Raw genomic sequence first — 23023 nt, 5'->3', positions numbered from 1 at the left:
CTTCCCAAGGACAACCTCCAGTTTGTTGAGTTCTCGAAGTATCACAAGCCCATCTCGATATTTTGGAGCTAAGCATTTCTCAATAGTACCGTTGAAATCTTTTCTGTTCCTGCGGTAAGGGTGATCCTTAGGTAGGAACCTACAGTGTCCCATATAAATTGTCTTTGAGTTATTTGGCAGATTTACCGCATCGGTGTCGTCCAAGCACTCGACACATCCAGTATAGCCTTTTGTCTTCTCTTCGGACAACGAACCTCGACCTGGCAGGTCGGATGATTGTAGCGATAAGTACTCCCTTGATCGTGACATGTTCCTTTTTGTACTCGTCCCAAACATCTGGCACACCCTTTTCAAACATCTCCACTAGTTCATCGATCACTGGTTCCAGAAACACATCGATGTCATTCCTAGGTTGTCTTGGCCCTTGGATCAGTAGTGGCATCTGGATGTACGACCGCTTCATATAGACCCAAGGTGGAAGGTTGTATATAGAGCGTCACTAGCCAGGTGCTATGATTAGCTTCTAACCTGGTCGAAAGGATTCATCCCATCTGTGCTCAAAGCAAACCAAAGGTGCCTTACCTCTCCACCGATGTCCTTATAGAACATAGTATTGACAGTCCTCCAGTCATGCCCATCGGCGGGGTGCCTCATCATTGTATCTTTCTTACGCTCTTCGCCATGCCAGCGCAATAGCTTGGCTGACTTTGCACATGCAAACAGCCTATGCACCCGGGGAGCTATAGGGAAATACCAAACGACCTTTACGGGACCTCCTCTGGTCTTGGTACCCTCATCTGATGGTCCTTCCTTATACCGTGGAGTTTCACACTTGGGGCACTTGTCCAAGTCTTTGTATTTTTCTCCACGGTACAATATGCAATCATTGGAACATGCGTGGATTTTTTCAACCTCGAGGCTGATGGGGCAGATCATTTGCTTGGCCAAGTATGTCTTTTCTTGCAACTCGTTTTTTTCTAGGAGTATTTTCCTTATTATAGCTAACAACTGATCGAAGCCTTTATCGCTCAATCCGTTTGTCGATTTGAACTCTAACAGCATGATGTCGGCTTCTAGTTTGCTTATTGGACAATTCCTGTACAATGGTGTTTTGCCATCTTGTCTCATTTTCTCTAGCTTTCTCAGTTATCTTTCACTAAGACATCCGACCTCTACATTATGTAGCAGCTGAGAAATGCCATCGTTATCCTCGGTGTCGTCAGCTAGCGTGTTCCTAAACACATTATTAACTATGGCCATAGGTTCCGTGTGGACACCGGGTTCCTCGTCAGCATCGTGGATGTCTACGTCAAGCATGTCCACATCATCATCGTTTTCCTGCAGAACATTCACACCAACCTCGCCATGCATAGTCCATATCGTATAGTTTGGCATGAACCCCTTGGTAATCAAGTGTGATCATATAGACTCAATTTGACGAAAGTTCCTATGATTCTTGCAATCTTTGCATGGGCAGAAGACAGGGTTCCCATTCCTAGCATGGGCTTTGGCATCGGTGATAAACTGGCTAACGCCATGCGTGTACCGCTTGTCCGTTCAGGACAGATGCATCCACTCTCGATCCATCTCTGCACAAAAAAATACTGAGACAGTAATTACAAAGAATTAATAAGAAATCGAGCTTCATGAACAACAATTGTAGCTCGAAAGTACCATTTTTGGAAAACATTATTGTACACTAATTATTGAAAAATTGAAATTGGCAGCCCCGAACCCTATAAATTGAAAATCATAGTAAAAAACAATTATTGCACAATATTGAAGAACAACTACTCTACTCTACTTCTAAGAACTAAATATAGCATCACATACTAACAATGATGATCTTGACCACCATGGAATAATTAGCTAGGAATTTAAATGTGTTCATAGACACCAACCTTTTGGATGATGGATTCACCACAATTTGAGCCTTGCACAAATGTCCAAATGGAAAAGTGCTCTCTAGAATGTAGAAAGAACTAGAATGAGAATCAAGCAATATAGCCATCAAAACAAAGCTAATTAAGCAACAAAATCAAAGGAGTGGATGTTTGTTACTAACCTTAAAGCAAAAAGATCAAGCCATTCTTCAAAATCCAAGCACTAGCTTCATGGTGAAGAGCAGCCGCAACAATGGAGGGAAGGGCCCAAAAGCACGCCTCTGTTCTCGGGATGGAAGAGGGGAGGAAGAAGAGGATGGCTGTAGCCTTTTTGTGTTGTAGACTTATCACCATCGGCTCTTGGCTAGAACCGACAGTGATAGTGCCCAATCACTATCGGCTCTTGGTTTAAACCGGCAGTGATGAGTACCTGCCAAAACATTACCGGTTCAAGCCACAAACCGGTAGTGATGTGATCCTTCACTGCCGGTTTTAGTCTAGCCCCAATCATTTTTTCATTTTCAAGCTCATAACCGGCAGTGAAAGTACATCACTGTCGGTTCTCACAAATCCGGCAGTGATGAGGCCGACAGTGATGTGCAAATCTGGCGTAGTGGAAGGTACTATCCAATTTGGCTCGTACTTAGTTAGACATTACAAGTTGCTCTTACATGCGACTAATATAACGAACTACCCTGCTTGAATTTGTAGGGACAAACTGATGTGTCTATGAGTGCCGAGTTGGGACAGGTTCCTGATGATTGTGCCTATAGGGTCAGGTCATTTATCGGTTATGACCTGAATGGATATCTCTTTCACACAACAAGACACGAGCAGAGTCGGCCCAATCGAAGAACAACAAATACCAGAGTTTTTACGCAAGGCTTAGATGGGGTTGAGTATTATGGAAGAATTGAAGAAATATATAAACTCATGTTTTATGGTTGCAAACCTCTTAATCCCGTTATATTCAAATGCCATTGGTTTGATCCCGAAGTAGTGAGGAGGACCCCTAATCTTGGGCTAGTCCAAATTCGACAATCATCCATCTTACCAGGAGATAATATCTATATTGTGGCTCAATAGGCCACGCAAGTTTATTATCTCTCATACCCGTGCTAAACTATTGACTATCTTAAGGGTTGGGATGTTGTGTACAAGGTATCGCCACACGGTAAACTACCTGTTCCAAACAATCAAGATTACAACATAGACCCCAACACATATGACGGAGAGTTCTTTCAAGAAGATGGGCTCGAAGGGAGTTTTTAGATAGACTTAACCGAAGCTCAGGGTATGGAAGTAGACAATGAAAGTGGTGCTGACGAGGACGCCAGAGACGAGGTTTAGAATGTGAAGGACTTAGAATTACTTCAGCGATTACATCTAAGCAATGATGGCGATGACCACATTCCTTCTTCAGAACACGAGGATGATTATATCGACATGCATGATAGTGATGATGAGACTTATGATCCAGCTAATCCCGATCATGATGATTATTTCTAATACATGTATGATCCATGCTAATTGATTAATTATTTGTCATACCATGCTATTTTCTAAGTATGTTTTGTTTATTTTGAATCTATTTTAATGTATTATCTGTGCTAATTGGTTTACTCTTTTTAATTATAGGTAATTGAATAATGGTGGGCGATACAAAGAGGATAGCGTCGCTTTACTCAAAAGCGACAACGACGTGTAAAGGGTCTGATGTAGCTGAGGGATCCGGGAAGAGACCTCAGGGTAGACCCAGAGGTCGAGGGAAGGGTGGAGGCAAGACGAGGCCACCATTGCATGTACCTTCGTCGCCGTCTGAGTTACCTTCCGCTCACTCATCCTCTAAGGAGGAGGAGGTACAGGTGGAGGAGGAGCAGGTAGGGGTGGAGGAGGAGACAAGGGTGGAGGAGGAGGAGACAGGGGGTACCTCTTCCTCAAATTCGTCGTGTGTGTGGTTGCGAGGTCCCTTGACCCTCCCAAGGCGACCGATACCTCTTGAGACGACCGCTGATTCTACCCGATGGAGACAAGTAAGTAACTTTATATGTTATCACTAATTTTTCATTTGATATGTTCAAAATTACAATAGAAACTAATAATTTATCTAATCACTTAGGCATGGGTTGGAGGAAGGTCGATGGGGGTCATCACGCACGCCATGTGAATGGCATCCTTGGTCTTTTGATCAAGGAAAAGTTCTCTGGCCTGGTGCAGTTTGGCAGAACCGTCGAGCCAACCTACACGTGGGCTCACTATGCCGTCGTCCCCGACACCCCTGATCGGGATGGCTGGGTATTCGCCGACAAGGCGCAGCGTGTCAAGGCCGACCTTTGGGTAAATCTTTCTCACACTACATTGCTCAATACATCGCATTGATCGGATATTCTTGAAATAATGACAGGATACATCACGTCTATATATATGCAGGATTTCTATAGATGCGAGGAGGGATATGAGGCCAAGGTGGATGCTATGGCTGATAAAGCCACCAAGAAACTCATCAAGGACATGCACTACGAGGCGCACATCCAGGCCATGATCCAATACCACGCGGAAATTTTTAGAGAGAGGATCCCTAAAAGGGCGGCAAGAACCATGAGCCTAACCTCAGAACAATACCAGAAGGTAAATATAGAAGATTAATACTTATTTTTTCTAAGATTAATTACGCTTATTTCATCTTCTTATATGTCATATACTTGATGACATAGGTGCCTCCATGGTGGTGCGCCTACGATCTGCAGTGCTGGGCCTAGATGGTGGATAGGTTGTGCATCCCCGCGTGGGAGGAGAATCACAACGCTTGCCGAGAGCGGTGTTTGTTGATGCTGGGTGCACCACACCATCAAGGCAACCTCAACCACTCAGAATACGCGGCTAGATGGGTACGTGAATTCATTTCTTTATTCTAACGCTGAAATCTACATAATTTATAATCATATTGCTTTTTTTGCAGTCGGTGGCACATGGTGGCAAGCCTTCCTCCCAGTTTGTGTCATATGCTTTGGCCCACAAGGGGAAGGCGACGTCCAATGTCGCCTACAACCCGGAGGACCCGCCCTCGACGTACAACAACGAGTCCATCCACAGCCGCCTCAATGGATACCCATCGATGGCAAGGGTGGTCCATGGCCTAGAGTATGATCCGAGCGCCCATGACCTTGATGGAGAAGTGGTCATGAGGGCAGAAGGAGGCAAGAAGCATGGCCGGTTCTGGATTGGCGATGGCACAATCAACACGGCCAGTACTCCTACTCTCTCCTAGATTAGAGCACGGAGCATGGGTTCCAGTGCGGCGATACGCCCACGGCCGGACTCTACACTGTTCCAGATTTACACTCTCCAGGTTATTTCTATTTTATTCATCATTCATTCATTTTACATACTTTTGCATTGCATTGTAACATTGGGATGAAATATTGTAGGCTCAGCTAGAACAAGAAACAAGGCGTCGGGAGGAGCTAGAGGCAAAGATGGAGGTAGAATGACAGAGGATGGAGGTAGAGCGGTAGAGAATGGAGCAACAGATGTTTGAATATATGAGGTTTGTTTACGCTGCAATCGGTCAACCTCCGCCACCAATGTCAATCCCTACTCCTCAACCTACTCCAAACACTGTTTCAGACACTGTGAGTCCCTTTACAACCTTATAATCTCCGTTTCTAGTTTATGCAGAATCAATCTTACAAAAATGCCCAGACACTAGAAACTTAGTGACTAATACTATATATTTGTTACCAACTAGTTGTGTAGCAATCTCTGTTTCTAGTTTATGCAGAATCAATCTTACAAAAATGCCCAGACACTAGAAACTTATGAGCAACAGATGTTTGAATATATGAGGGGTGTTTATGCTGCAATCGGTCAACCTCCACCACCAATGTCAATCCCTACTCCTCAACCTACTCCAAACACTATTTTAGACACTGTGAGTCGCTTTACAACCTTATAATCTCCGTTTCTAGTTTATGCAGAATCAATCTTACAAAAATGCCCAGGCACTAGAAACTTAGTGACTAATGCTATATGTTTGTTACCAACTAGTTGTGTAGCAATCTGTTCTCCTTTGTGCAATCTTGACTCACACATGCAATCTCTTCTCCTTTGTGCAGCATCAATCGACGACATCAAATGAGCCTCATGACCCAATGTGGTCGTAGTGGAACTCGTGGCCTAAGTAGACTTGTGATTTTATTTGCATTTGTGGATTACCTGTGATTATTTGTGGTTGTGAATGAACCTACTAGTGATTCTGAAGTTTATTTGCATTAATGTGTTGTCGATATATCTATATGAAATGTCTGTGATGCCTATTGTGAACTATCTGTGATGGATGTGATGTTTATTTGAATGTGGCATGTGATTATGACCGAAATAAATAAACTGATTATTTGTGGTAGCTTTGCCGAGTGTTACACTCGGCAAAAGCCCTATTTGCCGAGTGTCATGAAAATACACTCGGCAAAAAGAGACATGTGGCAAAAATCTGTGCTTTCCGGGACAAAAAGGCTTCTTTGCCAAGTGTCTGCACTGTGACACTCGGCAAAGAAGCCAACATTAGTACGTTCTGGGCCAGCCTTTGCCGAGTGTCTCAGAGTTGACACTCAACAAAGAAGGAAACTTTGCCGAGTGCTGGGGATTTTGACACATGGCAAAAGGAGGAATCTTTGCCGAGTGTCTAGGAGTTGACACCCGGCAAAGGAGAAAGCTTTGCTGAGTGCCTGGAATTTGACAGATGGCAAAATGAGGAAAGTTTGCCAAGTGTCTGGGATTTGGCACTCGGCAAAGGATGTAGGTTTGCCGAGTGTCTGGGAGTTGACACTCGGTAAAGGCGCCGTGACGGTCTCCGCGCCGTCGTGTTACTTTTTTTTCACCGAGCGTCGGTTTTAGCTCTTGGCAAAGTGTTTGCCGAGTGTCCAATAGAAAACACTCGGCAAAGAGGCATTTGCCGACACTGTAGATGCCGTGTGTTGTTTATCAAGTGTTACACTCGACAAATCTTTTGACAGTCCTTCCTTGAGTGTTGGTCACCAGGAATTATTTTCTTGGCGGTTTTCCTACTTTCCATGAGGGTTTTCGACCCTCAAGGCTATTCTGTTTTGTGGTAGTGATGGCCATCGTCATATCGTCAGCTAATTTATTCTAGAAGTGGGTGTCATCATTGATAGCCATAGGTTTCGTGTTGACACCCATTTCCTCGTTAGTAATAGCCTTAGGGGGCTACGTCATGTATGATCACATCATCAAAGGTTTGTTGCCGAACATTCTCACCTTCACATGCTTACTCCATATCATGTAGTCTTTCACGAACCACCTAGTAACCAAGTGCAATATTATTTGCTCCACGTTAACAAATTTCCTGAGATTTTTGCAATCTCTGCATGGGTAGAATACAAGCTGTCCATTTCTAGCATAAGCTTTGGCAGCTGTGATGAAGGTGTTGATGCCCGTCAAGTACTGCAGATTTGCAGATGGCAGACCGTACATCTACCCTTGATCCATCTCTGCACAGAAAAATTATAGGAAAATTGAACAACAATTGTAGCTCAAAACAATGGGTTGCTAGGAGTCACATGGATGTGCTCATCAAATTGGAATTGGTAGCCCCCTCTTGAAGAACAATTATTCTACTTCGTGTCACAAAAAAATAGAGAGACTAATTATAGGAGAATAAAAATTGGAGCCTTCATGAACAATAATTGTAGCTAAAAATAATGGGTTACTAGGTGTCACATGGATGTGCTCGTAAAAATAAAAATTGGTAGCCCTATTGAAAAAACTCAACTCTAGGACATACAAGAACTAAAGCATCACATACTAACAATCATCAAAACCACCATGTAATTTGCTAGAAACTAAACTAGGTTCATAGACACCAACATTTTAAAAGATGGATTCACCGTGATTTGAATTCCTTCCTCAAAATCCAATTGAAAAGTGCTCTCCAAGCTGGAGAAGTAAGTAGCATGAGAATCAATCAATCTATCCATAAAAAATTGAAAAGCTACAAGTTCAAAGGAGCAGATACTTGTTACTAACCTTAAAGCAAGAAGATCATATCTATGCTTCAAAGTCCAAGACATTCCATTAGTATTTTGGTGAAAAATGACCACAACAATGGAGGGAGAGGTGGAAAAAGGCGCCTCCTTAGCTGAGTGTGCTCGGAGTGGGAGGGATGAGGGAAGAGGACGTCGTCTTTTGTAGTGTGCAGCTATCTCTGCCGGCTCAAGCCACGGACCAGCAGTGATGTATCATTGCCGATTCGAGCCACTAGGCGGCACTGATGATGACCTTCACTGCCGGTTTTTTGGACCCCAATTATTTTATGATTTTAAAGCTAAGAATCGGCACTGAAGATTTATCACAACCGTTTCATACAAACCAGCAGCGACGACGGCCGACAGTGACGATCGGTTCACTCTTTTTCGGGCACAATATAATTGAGTAATCTGAGCAGCGAACGGTTCAAAGCATTTGTTTGAAAGAAAAACCCGAACCATTCAAAGTTTCAAACATCCTGGAAGAAGGCACCCGTTGAGGTCGCATGCCGTGATGACGGCACTGGATGAAATCACCGGTCCCTTCTCCTCACTCTTCCAAGTACCAACTCCGATGGTATCGTTTCAGTAAAAAATTTCCCAAGTTTCCAGAAAACTGCTTTGTTTTTCTAGCGGCCGGCCGACTTGTTTCGTACACGCACGTATCTCTCTTATCTGGAGAAAGCAGCTTTGATTACTATACTATAACAGGTGTGTAGCGTGACCTGGATAGTGTGATCTGCAAGCGAGAGATCGAGTCAGCAGTGTGCTGCAAAAATTCAAGCATACGCATGGCATGTGGCAGACCGGCATGAACGAGTGTTAATGGTTGGTTGGTTGCTTGCTTGCCATGGCCATGCTGCGTTTACTCTGAGAAAGATTCAGAGCTCTGAGGTCATGCAAGAGCCTGCCGGTCGGCGTGGCGCGGAGTAGTTGTTACCTATCAACTGAATATTATATTGATACGATGCAGCAGTAAAATAATATAAACAGCTATGCATTAGCTTTGTTCCAGATCAGTCTAGCAAGTGGATTAAGGAACTGAAATGAAATATATCAAAATAGGCATAACAGACAGTTCATATAGATATATCGACAACACATAGATGTAAATAAACTTCAGAATCACAAGTAGGTTCATTCATGACCACAAGTAGTCACAGGTAATCCACAATACAAATAAAATCATAAGTACTTAGGCCACGAGCTCACTGCAACAGGGCTTTACTTAGGCCATGAGTTCCACTGCGACGGGACTGGGTCATGAGGCTCATTTGATGCCGCCGATTGATGCTGCACAAAGGAGAAGAGATTGTCATGTGTGAGATAAGATTAAACAACACTAGTAGTCTTTTTTTTCCTCAACCGTGAAGGCTAACAGCAGCTAATGACGCAACGGAATCACAGTATTACAAATTACAAAAAACAAAAACCCAAATCCTTCACACAAATAGGCTGGTGATGACATAGCATTGTACCACTCAAATGAAACTTTACATGATAAACCAGGTTCGTTGAGTTTCAGAAAATTTGGGGTAGTCAGTGGTACACGTGTGTGCTGGTTGCCATGTTTAAGTTTTTCTGTGTCTGAATTATCATGTAAAGTTTCATTTGAGTGGTACAAAGCTATGCCATCACCAGTCCATTTGTGTGAAGGATTTGGGTTTTTGTTTTTTGTAATTTGTAATATTGTGATTCCGTTGCATCATTAGCTGCTGTTAGCCTTCACAGTTGAGGAAAAAAAGACTACTAGTGTTGTTTAATCTTGTCTCACACATGCCAATCTCTTCTTCTTTGTGCAGCATCAATCGGCAGCATCCAATGAGCCTCATGATCCAGCCTCGTCGTAGTGGAACTTGTGGCCTAAGAGAAGCCCTGTCGCAGTGAACTCGTGGCCTAAGTGAAGCCCTGTCGCAGTGAACTCGTGACCTAAGCACTTTTTTGGAACTTCTTTTGAACTAAACACGGGCTAAGTACAGAAGCACACGGCGGCTCGATTGTCGTTGGTGGTCTCACTCACCTCCTCGCTGAATCCGTTGACATAGGCGGCGGTGCCGCCGCCGCAGGTGGACGGCGGCATGCCGGCGAGGTGGTAGAGCGCCCGGTTCATGAGCAGGATCCCCGGCGTGCCCGGCCCGCCGACGAACTTGTGCGGGCTGAGGAACACCGCGTCGTAGCCGTCCATCTCCCCCGACCGCATGTCGATGTCAACGTAGGGCCCGCTGTTCAGACACACGGGGATGTCAACGTAGGGCCCGCTGTTCAGAAACGTGAGCACAGGTACACTGCTGACGCATGTACAATATACAAGTAGAAATGCCATCTTATTTATTTATTTATTTATTTTCGTACTGCGTATATATCTTGGTTTTCGTAGTTGTGTCGGTGCAGAAACAACAATATTGAGATGTGTCGCGTTCTGAGTTCTGACGCGGCGTATGCAATGCAACACCGGCCATTGAAGGCCTTTGTGGTTTCTTGAGAGAGCGAGGCTATGTTCTGATCGGTTTTCTGTTCTGAGTTGTGACGCGTATGCATGTAGCAGGTAGAGGTCAATGGCTTTCGCTGTCGGATGAGCTACGAACTGGACTTGCGATGCTGACCTCTGGCTCAGTTTCCTTCTAATTGGCTTGGAAATAAAATTAACAAAACAAAGCCGGGCAAGGAAAATATGTATGAGATTGCTTCAACGATGCGGAAACCAGACGCAAAAACATTTCAGCAACTTCATCTAACTACTATATAACGTGTGATGAATTAAACGGGCGCGCCTGCAGCTGCAGGTAAGGTTGAAAAACGGATGGAAAAAATCCCGTTCCGATCCGTTCCGTTTTCTACTTTCTTCCGTCCATTTTCATATTTGTGGGATTCCATTTCTGTATTTACGGAAACGGGAAAGGGGTTTTTTCCGTCCGTTTCCGCAAGATCCCGTTTTTATCCAGAATTGACCCGTATTTATTCCGTTTTTCATCCTGTTTTTAATCTACGTGAGATATGTCTAGAAATTGATATGTTCATAGATCTACTAATCATAAATTATGCATGTTAACATGTCAACATATGGTATACTAGTGAATATTAGACCGATAATTTCGTACGTGTATATTATTTTGTGACTTTGTTCATATATACTTAAGAATATTTGATCATGTTATTCTAACTTATTTTTCTGGCTCTCCGTTCGTATTTGTCTGTTTCCGTATTTCCACATATCCCCATCCGTTTTTAATTCCGTTTTTTTTTCCTGAACCCAATCACTTTTCCGCTAAAAATATAGAAACGGAAATATGAGAGGAGTTTTTCCGCCCGTTTCCGTCCGTTTTCATTCCTAGGTGCAGGTGAGGAAATCAAATCTCGAAATCAAATTGGCCTAGTTGTTATTACTATTCAAAGAATGACGCTTGATTTTTCTGTTCATCAGGTCCGGACCGCTGAATGGATCAAGCTGCAGAAATGCAGTGTGGACTGAATTTCGTTCTGATACAGGTGCTTACATTTGCATTAATTGTTCTATGGCGTCAAGTTTCAAACCTCACGTGTATATTCTATAGCACATTGACAAAACGAGAGTTGCTGCCTGCATTTGGAATTGAACTGTATAGCTGCAAGGACTTTAATTGTGGCCATCATGCATGCGTGTCAGACTATTAAGTGGTGTGTTCATACTTCATATATTGTCACGACTGTCACGTACGAGCCTAGAAATTCACGGCTACAAACAAAGAAAACCTGAACAATTCTTAATTTCTAGCTGAGGTGCAACCGTGAATTTTAGAAGTATATACATATATATGTTAAAAAGAACTTGATCGAAGTTTATACCTCAAATCAAACTACTATTCTATACATCGTGGACAGGCACCTAGAGAGTACAACACGTACCTGGCGGCGAAGTCGAAGCAGGCGAAGGCGCCGTGCTGGTGCAGGAGGCGTGCGATGGCGCGGGTGTCGGTGAGCACGCCGGTGACGTTGCTGCACACCGAGAAGCAGCCCAGCATGGGGCGGTTGGCGTACTCGGTCGACGCCAGCGCGCGCCGCAGCGCGGCGAGGTCGACGAGCCCGTCGTCGCCGTCGGTGCCCGCACCCGCGCCGATCTCCACGACGTCGGCCAGGGACTGCCGCCACGACAGCAGGTTGGAGTGGTGCTCGTAGGGCCCCACGAACACAACCCACCGCTCCTCCGCGCGCAGCAGCTGCTGCGCGGCGCTGGAGCCGGCGCCAGCGCGCGCCCGCAGCAGCGCCGGCGGGCACGCCACCCCGATCGCCTCCTGCAGCCGCTTCGCCGCCGCCGTGGCGCCCGACCCGCAGAAGAGCAGCGCGTCGTCGGGGCCCGCGCCCATGCACCGCTTGATGTAGCTCGCCGCTTTCCTCGCCATCCGCGTCGTCTTGCTGCCCACGTAGCTGTCCTCCGTGTGCGTGTTCCCTGCACACACAGCCATGCATCTGTCATGTAGTGTCGACAACATCTTCCTGTTTATGATGATCGAGACGCATGCGGCCATGCCCATGCTCATGCATCGACGGTGTTGCTTGGGGAGTGAAGAGGCATGCACGCTGACCGTAGAAGGGGAGGACGTTCTTGAGGATGTAGTCCTCGATGTAGTGGAGGCTGCGGCCGGTGGCGGTGTGGTCGGCGTAGAGGAGCGCGCGGCGGCCGAACGGCGTCTCGAACTCGGCGTCGTGGCCGACGAGCTGCGACCGCACCCACTCCACCTTCTCCTCGGCCTTGGTGCTCCGCTCCGACCGCGCCCGGAGGAGGCTCACCAGAGTATGCAGCGTGTAGGTGGGCGGCGCTCCATTCGTGTCGCCGACCTTCTTATCCTCGCCGCCGTGCACCATCACCGCTTGAAGCGACGGCATGGCTAGATGCTTGCTGCCAAAATGCCAAATATTATCAAAATGCTCTTCTTGCAGAGCTAGACTAATTGCAGTTGCAGTACGGCTACTCCCGAATATCTTGCATGGTTAGCATGTACATGTATTTATACATCCGGCCGATCTCCCATATCGCTTCATGCGTTCGACTTCACAATAAGAATTTCTATAGCAGCTCTGATATGATTGGATGAGGACGAGAAAAATCAATCTTGTGAGATGACTTGGGGATCGATCGCTAGCTAGTCAATGCTGCGAAGGAATTGCTTGTGATGGTCGCCAAATTGCAGACGATCAACTGGCGAGCAATTGCTGTACATGCTGAGCTGGTGGTGCGTCCTAGTTAGCCCTTGCTGCATGCGTCAGCTCGATCGGTGAATTTATATTTTCTACTAGGTAGCGAGCCTGTGCCCATGCATTGCTACGGAACAACTAAATCTTTTATATTAAAAACACATGGATCGTACGATAAGATAACAATACTATTAAATTAAATATCGACGTTAAAGTTACATTTAATTTAAAAAGCAAAGTTCATGAAATTAAAACAGTCACGGAGAGCGCGACGTCGCAGGCTCACAAACTCTACGGTATAGACTTTTTCGTGATACGGTTAAGATAATATTTTATATCGGCAGAAAGAATTCTCCGATATCCATTTCTTTCATGCGCCAATAAATTGATGAATAAGTTTCACTGCATCTTCATATAATCCTGTACACACATGTTCGAGTATATATGTAAATATTAGTGCCTGTCACATAGATAATACTGCGTGTCTTAAAAATCTCTCATAAAATCTTAAAACAAAGTATGTTATACTCACCGTATAAATATGTGTGGCTTTAGGACTATTCCACACAGACATATATTGTAGAATAAGGTATCCACTTGAGTGTCTGTTCCAATATGTTGAATTAGGTGTTGTAATTCTTAATTTCGACACATTTTTCAGGTCAATGCAATTAATGGTGACACTTTTCTTAGTGTTGCATAATTTTATGATGCACCACTCGACTATGTGAGTAAAGACAAGTTAGCACTGTAAAGGCTCAGAAAAGCTGCTGAGAAGGCCAAGGTTGAGTTTTCCTCCACTATGCATACTAAAACCTACGTCCCCATTTATCATTGCCGATGCTTTTGATGCAAAGCAATTCAACATTACCATGATCAGATATAAGTTTGAGTCGGGACTCTCATCCTTTATGTGATCTACCTCAAGGATATTGGCATCTCTACCCTACATCGTTCTCTTCAACAATTAATTGATATAATTTCTAGGGTTGAAGGAGTTGCCTAACCTTTGGTGGAAGCCTTGTACGATTGTCGCATGCCGCACATCGGATCACACAGAGGCAGGACGATGGACCCATGTTAGAATGTCGCACCAAAAAGTGTCCACGATTTATTTCCCATGAATACATGCATGTACTATGATAACACTAACTACACCAAATGAAAGATTAGAGAGAATTTGCATAGCCTTCAGAAGGATTTATTTATTAAGTTCTTTGGACTCCAGAGGTAGTTTTGAAATATCTGTTTGCATGTCTTACCTCGTATCCTAATTCAAAATTTTGTAGTTTAATTAGAATAATTAGGTGATTGTATATATATAATATTCAATACAAGAATAATCTATGCATGATCTTCTTGAAAGATTTCTGTAATGTAAAGACATCTTTGTTTTTCGTGCATGCCCGTGCTAACGCTATATTAAAAACAAAAGGACAATATATCAATTAAAAAATAAAATAAAATTCATGCTCAAAGTCAAGGAGATAAATTATGGATGCTTGAATTTTGTCATCCACTATCTACCGGCGTGGCGTGCCTATAAAATAGATTGAATAAACAATTAAACATAGATAGAAAACTAAATTAATAAAAGGATCATTGCAAGACATCAATCATCTCATAGCTTCGAACAAAATCGCAAAGCTACTAAAAACTGTAACCATGCCATCACCTCAAACATTGTTCAGATAAATGGATTACAATGAAAATAGAAGCAAATGTTAATACACATGGAAATAAATGCACAAGTAGAGTAAATAATGCCATTTTAGGGGAAATTTTCTAGAGTAAACTTCAAACCATATCACAAGGAAAACTATCTTCTTAGGAAACCACAAAATAAAGCTTTGTCCACCTTATAACACACGTGTACCATACAAATTTATTCATGGCAAAAGGATTACATACACACATTCAATAAATTATGTTTCACAAGAAAAGTATAAGAATGATTGAGAAAACAGGTGTGTTCTATCCCTAAGCCTTGGAGCGGACTTGGTACCACTGTCGCTTATGATTCGGCATAGCTTCAATGTTTACAGTCATCCGCAACAACTGCACCCTTGGGCTCCTCTCCACCTCCTCCGTGTTCTCCGTCATGTGGGTTCTCCATCTTTTCATTTACAAGTTTTTGACCTTTCTGCACTTGAGTTAGTATGTCAATAATAGGTAGTTCAGACTCTTATGTGAAAACACAAAGTACCACATGTATCCAGTTTCTCTTTGTTTTTCATTCTTATTATGTTCATATGTGAAACAGTAACAACAGGATTGCACCCCAAATAGCAACGGATGACAGGCAAGAAATCTAAAATTCTAGGAAGAACTGCTATAGTTTTTTTCCTTCGTCAAATCACATCTATCATGCCAGCAATACATAATGAATTCAAGTACTTGCTATAGGTCCTTTCAGCCCACTTTTGAAAGTTCCCAGCCACTACCGGAAATCGGCACTTTGCCGAGTGCCGAAAGCTTTACCGAGTGTATTTTATCGAGCACTCGGTAAAGACGGCTTTGCCAAGTGTTTTTTTTTTTGCACTCGGCAAAGATAGCTTTGCCGAGTGTTTTTTTCGGCACTCGGCAAAGATGTATTTTGCCGAGTGCCATTTTTTGGCACTCGGCAAAATGCGTCTTTGCCGAGTGCCTTTTTTTTGCACTCGGCAAAGAGGCATTTTGCCGTGTCCATTTTTTTTTGCCCTCGGCAAATCATTTTTTAAAGCAATTTTTGAGGCCCTAAATGAATTCAAATGAAAAACTTTTCAACTACAAAGTTGTATAACTTCTTAAGATCTACAAAGTTTATTTTGGTTATTTTTTCATTTGACAAAGCGACAATAACGTTGTTCATAAAATCTACATCTCTCATATTAGTTTAATGAAAGTAGAAAAGAGATATATATGATTTGTGAATAATGTTACTACCACTATGTCGGATGAACAAATAACCAAAATAAACTCTGTAGATCTTGAGAAGTTATGAAATTTTGTAGTTGGCAACATTTTGATTTGAAATCATCTTGTCATGCAAAAACGACGTTTGAATTTGAAAATTTTAAAATTTGAATTTTTCAAAAGACCTCGGATGGAAAAACTTCCTAAATGAAAATTGTAGATCTCCAAAAGTTATGAAACTATGTAGTTGACAACTTTTTGATTTGAGATCATCTTATCATGCAAAACTACGTTTAAATCTCTCAAATTTGAAATTCGAATTTTTCAAATTACCTTGGATGGAAAAACTTCCTAAATAAAAATTGTAGATCTCGAAAAGTTATGAAACTTTGTAGTTGACCACTTTTTGATTTGAATTCGTTTAGGACCTCAAACAAGCAATTTACTCTCGGCTTAGTATAATATATGAGGATAGATAACGGAATCTAGACACAAGTGACAGTGTAGTGTAGTTGTAGAGCAGCAGATACGTGAGGGAGAGGTCGTGAGTTCGAATCCCGCCGGCCGCATTAGCCGCGAATTTTGCATAAAAAATGCAGCGACTTCGATGGCCGGTGGCGCTAGACGGACGGGCGCTGGCCGGTGGCGGCCTCCCTCGAAAAAAAATTGCTATTATTTTTCGGGTTTTTTCGTATTTTCATTTTGCCGAGTGCTTTTTCCGGCACTCGGCAAAGGCTTTGCCGAGTGCCCGACAAAAAGCACTCGGCAAAGGCTTCTTTGCCGATTAATTTTTTGCAGAGTGCGGCACTCGACAAAGCCTTTGCTGAGTGTATTTCGGGCTTTGCCGAGTGCCGCAGGCACTCGGCAAAGTGCCGGTTTCCAGTAGTGAGCCCTCCCTCAGTTGCCAGCAAGGATTTGACTTTTAACAACTACGGACCATGTCGGCACTCGGCAAAGTGCCGGTTTCCGGTAGTGAGCCCTCCCTCAGTTGCCAGCAAGGATTTGACTTTTAACAACTACGGACCATGTATCATTTAAGTAAAGCTTTGGTCTGCCTCCAAAAGCATATTTATGATCAAGCTCTGCCAATTGCAAATTATAAAGAAAACGGTTAACAATTCTGAAATACATATGATATGTGCATGGAGGTCAACACACCTAAATCATAAGGCGCACATACTGTTTATCATGTTAAAGCATGAATGGATTTTTTGTTCCTTTATTAGCCAGATATCCCGGTATCTCAACAATTAGCATATCATATGGAATCCAAAAAAAATTTGGACCAGTGAGTTAAAGAAGCACGAAGGGCGGGCCTGGTACAACTGGTAGAGTCTTAGCGCCTGTGACCGGAAGGTCCTGGATTTGAGTCGCGGTCTCCTCGCATTGCACAGGCGAGGGTAAGGCTTGCCACTAACACCCTTCCCCAGACCTCGCACAGAGCGGGAGCTCTCTGCACTGGGTACACCCTTTTTTTAGATACAGAAGCATCTGATTATCTATAGTAGGTAGTCTCTGATGTACAATAAAAAGAGTGTAACTAGTGCAGAGAGCTCCCGCTCTATGCGGGGTCTAGGGAAGGGTGTTAGTGGTAAGCCTTACCCTCGCCTGTGCAATGCGAGGAGACCGAGACTCAAACCCGGGACCTTCCGGTCACAGGCGGTAAGACTCTACCGCTTGCACGAGGCCCGCCCTTCTAGTCTCTTATGTACAATGAGATAATATTTTTCAAGGCATTTTTGTCAAAAGAATGCTACTGAATGACAAGGTTGAAATGTTTTTTCCCAAGTTATGAGAAAAAATAAGTTTTTAAGCGCTAGTGAGCAAGGTTCAAATGAACATAAATTGGTAGCTTTGATCTATTGAACTGAATACAGGGTATAAGACTCGTCAGTTTTATCCAAAATCTAAGTCCATGGCTATGAAAAAAAAACATTAATCTATTACATCCCTTTCTCAATTGTATACCAGCATAAATAGTTTTTTTTGCAGATTTGTCATATCTCTGGAATATGAAGTAGCAAAAATCATTCTTTATACGGGTTGTCAATTACAAATCAAACAGTTTGAACTTCTACGTAACTTGTATGCCATCTACTAAGATTTATGCAGATAAAGAACCTGCATGTCATCTACTAAGATTTGTGCAGATAAATAAATATAATTTTTGAACATGTTTGACTAATTTGACAAAGTAAAAGTGCACCAATAGGGAAGGAAACCACTTAGATTTTCTCCTCGACTCGATGGCCTGCAGACCAGTAAAACAGTTGGAAACCTGTTTGGACTTAGCTGTTTAAGCGAGCAGAAAATGATTAAGGTGGCTGCGCATCCATGCTTATAAATTTGAAGTATATATCATAAATATAAAAATGGCATACTGATTGAAGATGCTTTCCAACGCTATCCTGAAAGCACCCATCCCATAGCACCATTCTTGACATATCATCTTACCTTGTATTCAAGATCATCAAAGATGTTTATAGATCACACATTAAGATATTATGTGAAAATGAAACAGATGAAGCCCAAGAAGGCTTTCTATTAGTGAAGCACATACATGAAAGAAGTACATGTAGATCTCTTCCCCAGTCAATAGGATCACCGACAACAAACACTCCATTAACTCGCTCTGAATAAACATCATATGATGGGTGCCCTTTCGCAGACATGTAATTGTCTGCTTGCCAAACTTTTCAAGTCTTGAAAGGATCCATGGGGTCAATATTTTTATAATATGATGCATATTGATCTATGGACAAAACTTTTCTATGGATACAGATAACTCATGAGGAATTCACACAATAAATCTGACCCCTGATTGTAATAGCAACATGAAGAATTACCTAAATTCATACTCGAACATCACTACTGCAGGCTCTCCTTTTCCAACAGCAGCAATAAGGTCATCTTCGAAGCTGCAGAGTTCAAAAAGGGGTTCCATTCAGAATCCTACAAGTCCATGAAGAAACAAGAAATCATTAATAAATCTGACCTGTGATTGCCGCATCCGGGAGGGGCAGCGCCGCCAAGTCTCACGCGCCGAAAGCGGCCTCGCCGAGCGGAGGCCACCAGCGCGGAGGGGCAACACGCGGGGAAGAAACCGACGTTAGCGCAGAGGGGGCGACGTGTGCGGAAGTGGCGGCGCGCGAACGGTGGGTACGGACGGGCAGGTATACTTCGCGAAAAAACCCGCCACCGTATGCCATGGGCGGAGGCCGGGAAGGCGCGCGGCGCACGCGTCAAACTGGGGGTGGGGGCACCGTTGAGGAAGCCGCACCCAGGGAGGAAGGGGCCGCTGTTGGTCGTCGCCCTCCACGTCCCCGGCCTCGTCGCGCCCTCCGCCTCCTTGGGATAGGACGATGCGGGCAGCGTGACAGCGTCTGGCCAGCAGCGAAGAGAAGAGGGAAGGGTGGAGTGCACGGTGCTGGGAGAGGCGTAGCGTCAGCCCGGTGACGCCCGGCGGCATCGCAACGTCGAGGGAGGCGGGGGAGGCAGAGCGTCGGACCGGTGGCGCCTGCGATGTCGCAAGGTCGAGAGGAGGCGGGGGAGATTCGAACGGCGCTGGGATGGGGAGCGGGGAGTTGCGCGCACGTCAGGGCCCACTTGTCGGCACGGGGACGGCAGGACGACGACATGAAACGTTGGAATGTCGCACCAAAAAATATTCACGCTTTGTTCTTTTTAGTTATAGGAGACTAGAGGTTTCGTGCTTGGGAGTCTCGCAGGTACGTAGGTGTGCTCCATTTGGTCGGTTTTTGAGTATAGTTGCATCACACACCCACAACACAAAGTTTCATCGTCATCAGGGTGGTTAGTTAACCGCCGGAGCCGCCGGCTGCTGCTCGATCGACAGATGTGCAGTCCAGTTTTTCTTTCATTTGACTCTGTTGCTGTCATGCAATTAATATCCGATTAAGATCATTGGCATGCATATATCATTTTGTAACTAATTTACTTCCTCCATTCAGAAATATTACATTAATCGAGGCACGAATAAGCGATGTTTTTAATTAGGTAAAAGTCAACAATAATAAACTTAAATAGTCAAATTTAATTATTGCAAATAATATGAATATATTTCCCTCGAATTGTAGTTTCGCAAGAGTAAATAAATTTTCTATTTTTATAAATATTTTACAAAAAAGGCACTAGTAGAGATCACGGTAAGACCGCACTGATATGTACAAAATGCCACTTGTTATTTGTTGACAGGAGGCAGTAACTTATTTGGCTAGGTTTTACAAGATTTATCATTTGTAGAACAAAACTGAATATAGAATCACTACCGGAAACAGTATATATGACGAGTGCCTGGTGGTTTGCCGACTGCATTCCTTCGGGCACTCGACAAACAGTATCTTTACCGAGTTCCTATAGGTAAAAACTCGGCAAAATAAATATACTCGGCAAAAAACTTATTTGCCGAGTGCAGGAAATAAAACACTCGGCAAACAACAACAAGACACTCGACAAAGAATAAACACTCGGTAAAAGACCGCCACATGTGATGGCCGTCAACCAGGGTGTTGGCCATTAGAATTTTGTCGAGTGTCGGTTAGTGACACTCGCCCAGTGTTTTTATCTGGCACTCGACAAATTGGTTCGTTTGCCAAGTGTTTTATTTTGACACTCGGCAAATTAAAAAGTTTTTTGCCTCCCCTGACCTTGAAACTTTTTCTACGCTCCACATACAACATGTGGAACTCCATATTAAGATTTGGTATATTTCTAGAACCGTTTGCTATATTTAATTAATTTATTGCTTTTCAAGAATTTTTTTGGTATAAGTCAAATTTGAACTGCAAGTGATTCAAATAATATAATAAAATGAGTAGAAAAATGATATTCATGTTATTGAGTCCAGTGTGAGGCCTTACCCAGAACATGAAAAGAAATTTCGAACATCTTGTTCAGGAAACACGACCACGAACATGTGGCCGAATGGTTTTTAAATTCTAAAAAAGCAAACAAAGTCTGAAAATCATGAGATTTGTCAAGATCTCCTGATATCATACGTGGATGCCGTGGTAAAAAATTGAGAAGGTTTTGGACAATCTGTCGTGTACGATGTTTACAAACCGAAGTCTCTCAGAAAAAGAATCGTTTCGTTGAGAAGAATTCGGTAAGATTTAGAGTCAAAGTGACGGTCGAACTGGGGTTTGACTTCAAAGATTTTTCTATAGATAATAGAGAACATAGATTGATTCATGTGTAATTTTGGTAAATCTTTGGATCTGTTTGATAATTTTAATTTATTAAGTGCAATTATAGAATTTTAATTGATATACATTGAATTTGAGCTACAACTGCATGAAATAATAAGTTTTTTTACTTCTGGCCTTGAAACTTTTTCTACTCTCTACATACAATATGTGGTACTCCATGTTAAGATTTGGTATATTTCTGGATGTATTTGCTATATTTATTTAATTTATTGCTTTTCAAGGATTTTTTGGTATAAGTCAAATTTGAACTGCAAGTGATTCAAATAATAGAATAAAATGAGTAGAAAAATGATATTCATGTTATTGATTCCGGTGGGAGGCCTTACCCAGGACATGAAAAGAAATTTCAAATATCTTGTTCAGGAAACACAACCACGAACGTGTGGCCGAATGGTTTTTAAATTCTAAAAAAAACAAACAAAGTCTAAAAATCATGAGATTTGTTAAGATCTCCTGATATCATACGTGGAGGCTATGGTTAAAAATTGAGAAGGTTTCGCATAATCTGTCATGTACGATGTTTACAAATCGAAGTATTTAAGAAGAATCGTAGCGTTGAGAAGGATTCAGTAAGATTTAGAGTCAAAGTGACGGTCGAATTGGGGTTCGACTTCAAAGCTTTTTGTATAGGCCATAGAGAACATAGGTTGATTCATGTGTAATTTTGGTAAATTTTTTGATCCGTTTGATAATTTTAGTTTATTAAGTGCAATTATAGAATTTTAATTGATATATATTGAATTTGAGCTACAACTGTATGAAATAATAAGTTTTTTTCACTTTTGGCCTTGAAACTTTTTTTACTCTCTACATACAACATGTGGTACTCCATGTTAAAATTTGGTATATTTCTAGATCCATTTGCTATATTTAATTAATTTATTGCTTTTCAAGGAATTTTTTAGTATAAGTCAAATTTAAACGGCAAGTGATTCAAATAATAGAATAAATTGAGTATAAAAATGATATCCATGTTATTGAGTCTGGTGTGAGGCCTTACCCAGGACATAAAAACAAATTTTGAACATCTTGTTCAGGAAACACGACCACGAACGTGTGGCCGAATGGTTTTTAGATTCTAATAAAAGCAAACGAAGTCTGAAAATCATGAGATTTGTCAAGATCTCCTGATATCATACGTGGAGGTCGTGGTAAAAATTTGAGAAGGTTTTAGAAAATCTGTCATGTACGAGGTTTACAAACTGAAGTATCTCAGAAGAAGAATTGTAGCGTTGAGAAGGATTCGGTAAGATTTGGAGTCAAAGTGACGGTCGAATTAGGGTTTGACTTCAAAGCTTTTTGTATAAGCAATAGTGAACATAGATTGATTCATGTGTAATTTTGGTAAATTTTTTGATCCATTTGATAATTTTAATTTATTAAGAGCAATTATAGAATTTTAATTGATATACATTGAATTTGAGCTACAACTGCATGAAATAATAAGTTTTTTTTTCACTTCTGGCCATGAAACTTTTTTTACTCTCTACATACAACATGTGGTACTCCATGTAAAGATTTGGTATATTTCTGGATCCGTTTGCTATATTTATTTAATTTATTAATTTTTAAGGAATTTAGTGTTTACCGAGTGTCAGACCTAGGTCACTCGGCAAATAGCTTCACGGACCCCACACGTGCAGTAGTTTAGGATTTGGAAATGGGAAAAAAATAAAACGTGTTTGTCGAGTGCCCGCGATCTAGCACTCGGCAAACCTGTATTTTACCAAGTGTCAGAACTGTGACACTTGGCAAATAGCCTTACAGGCCCCACACACGCATAGTAGTTTAGGATTTGGAAATAGGG

The 23023-nt window shown here is 42.5% G+C and overlaps 1 protein-coding gene across 1 annotated transcript in view; it reads right to left on the bottom strand.

Moving 5' to 3' along the window:
- Positions 1-12841, bottom strand: part of LOC136481990 (uncharacterized) — a 71993-nt gene extending 59152 nt beyond the window's left edge. The window contains exons 1-3 of the mRNA XM_066479248.1: positions 12484-12841; positions 11807-12347; positions 9945-10146 (exon numbers count right to left, since the gene is read on the bottom strand). Of these exons, the coding sequence (XP_066335345.1) occupies positions 9945-10146; positions 11807-12347; positions 12484-12784 (1044 nt within the window). The 5' untranslated portion in view covers positions 12785-12841. The remainder of the gene's footprint in view (positions 1-9944; positions 10147-11806; positions 12348-12483) is intronic.
- Between the last annotated feature and the right edge of the window lie 10182 nt (positions 12842-23023).

The sequence above is a fragment of the Miscanthus floridulus genome, chromosome 9, assembly GCF_019320115.1.
Source record: "Miscanthus floridulus cultivar M001 chromosome 9, ASM1932011v1, whole genome shotgun sequence".
In the NCBI taxonomy this organism is placed as follows: Eukaryota; Viridiplantae; Streptophyta; class Magnoliopsida; order Poales; family Poaceae; genus Miscanthus; species Miscanthus floridulus.
This window is presented reverse-complemented; position numbering and strand designations above follow the sequence as displayed.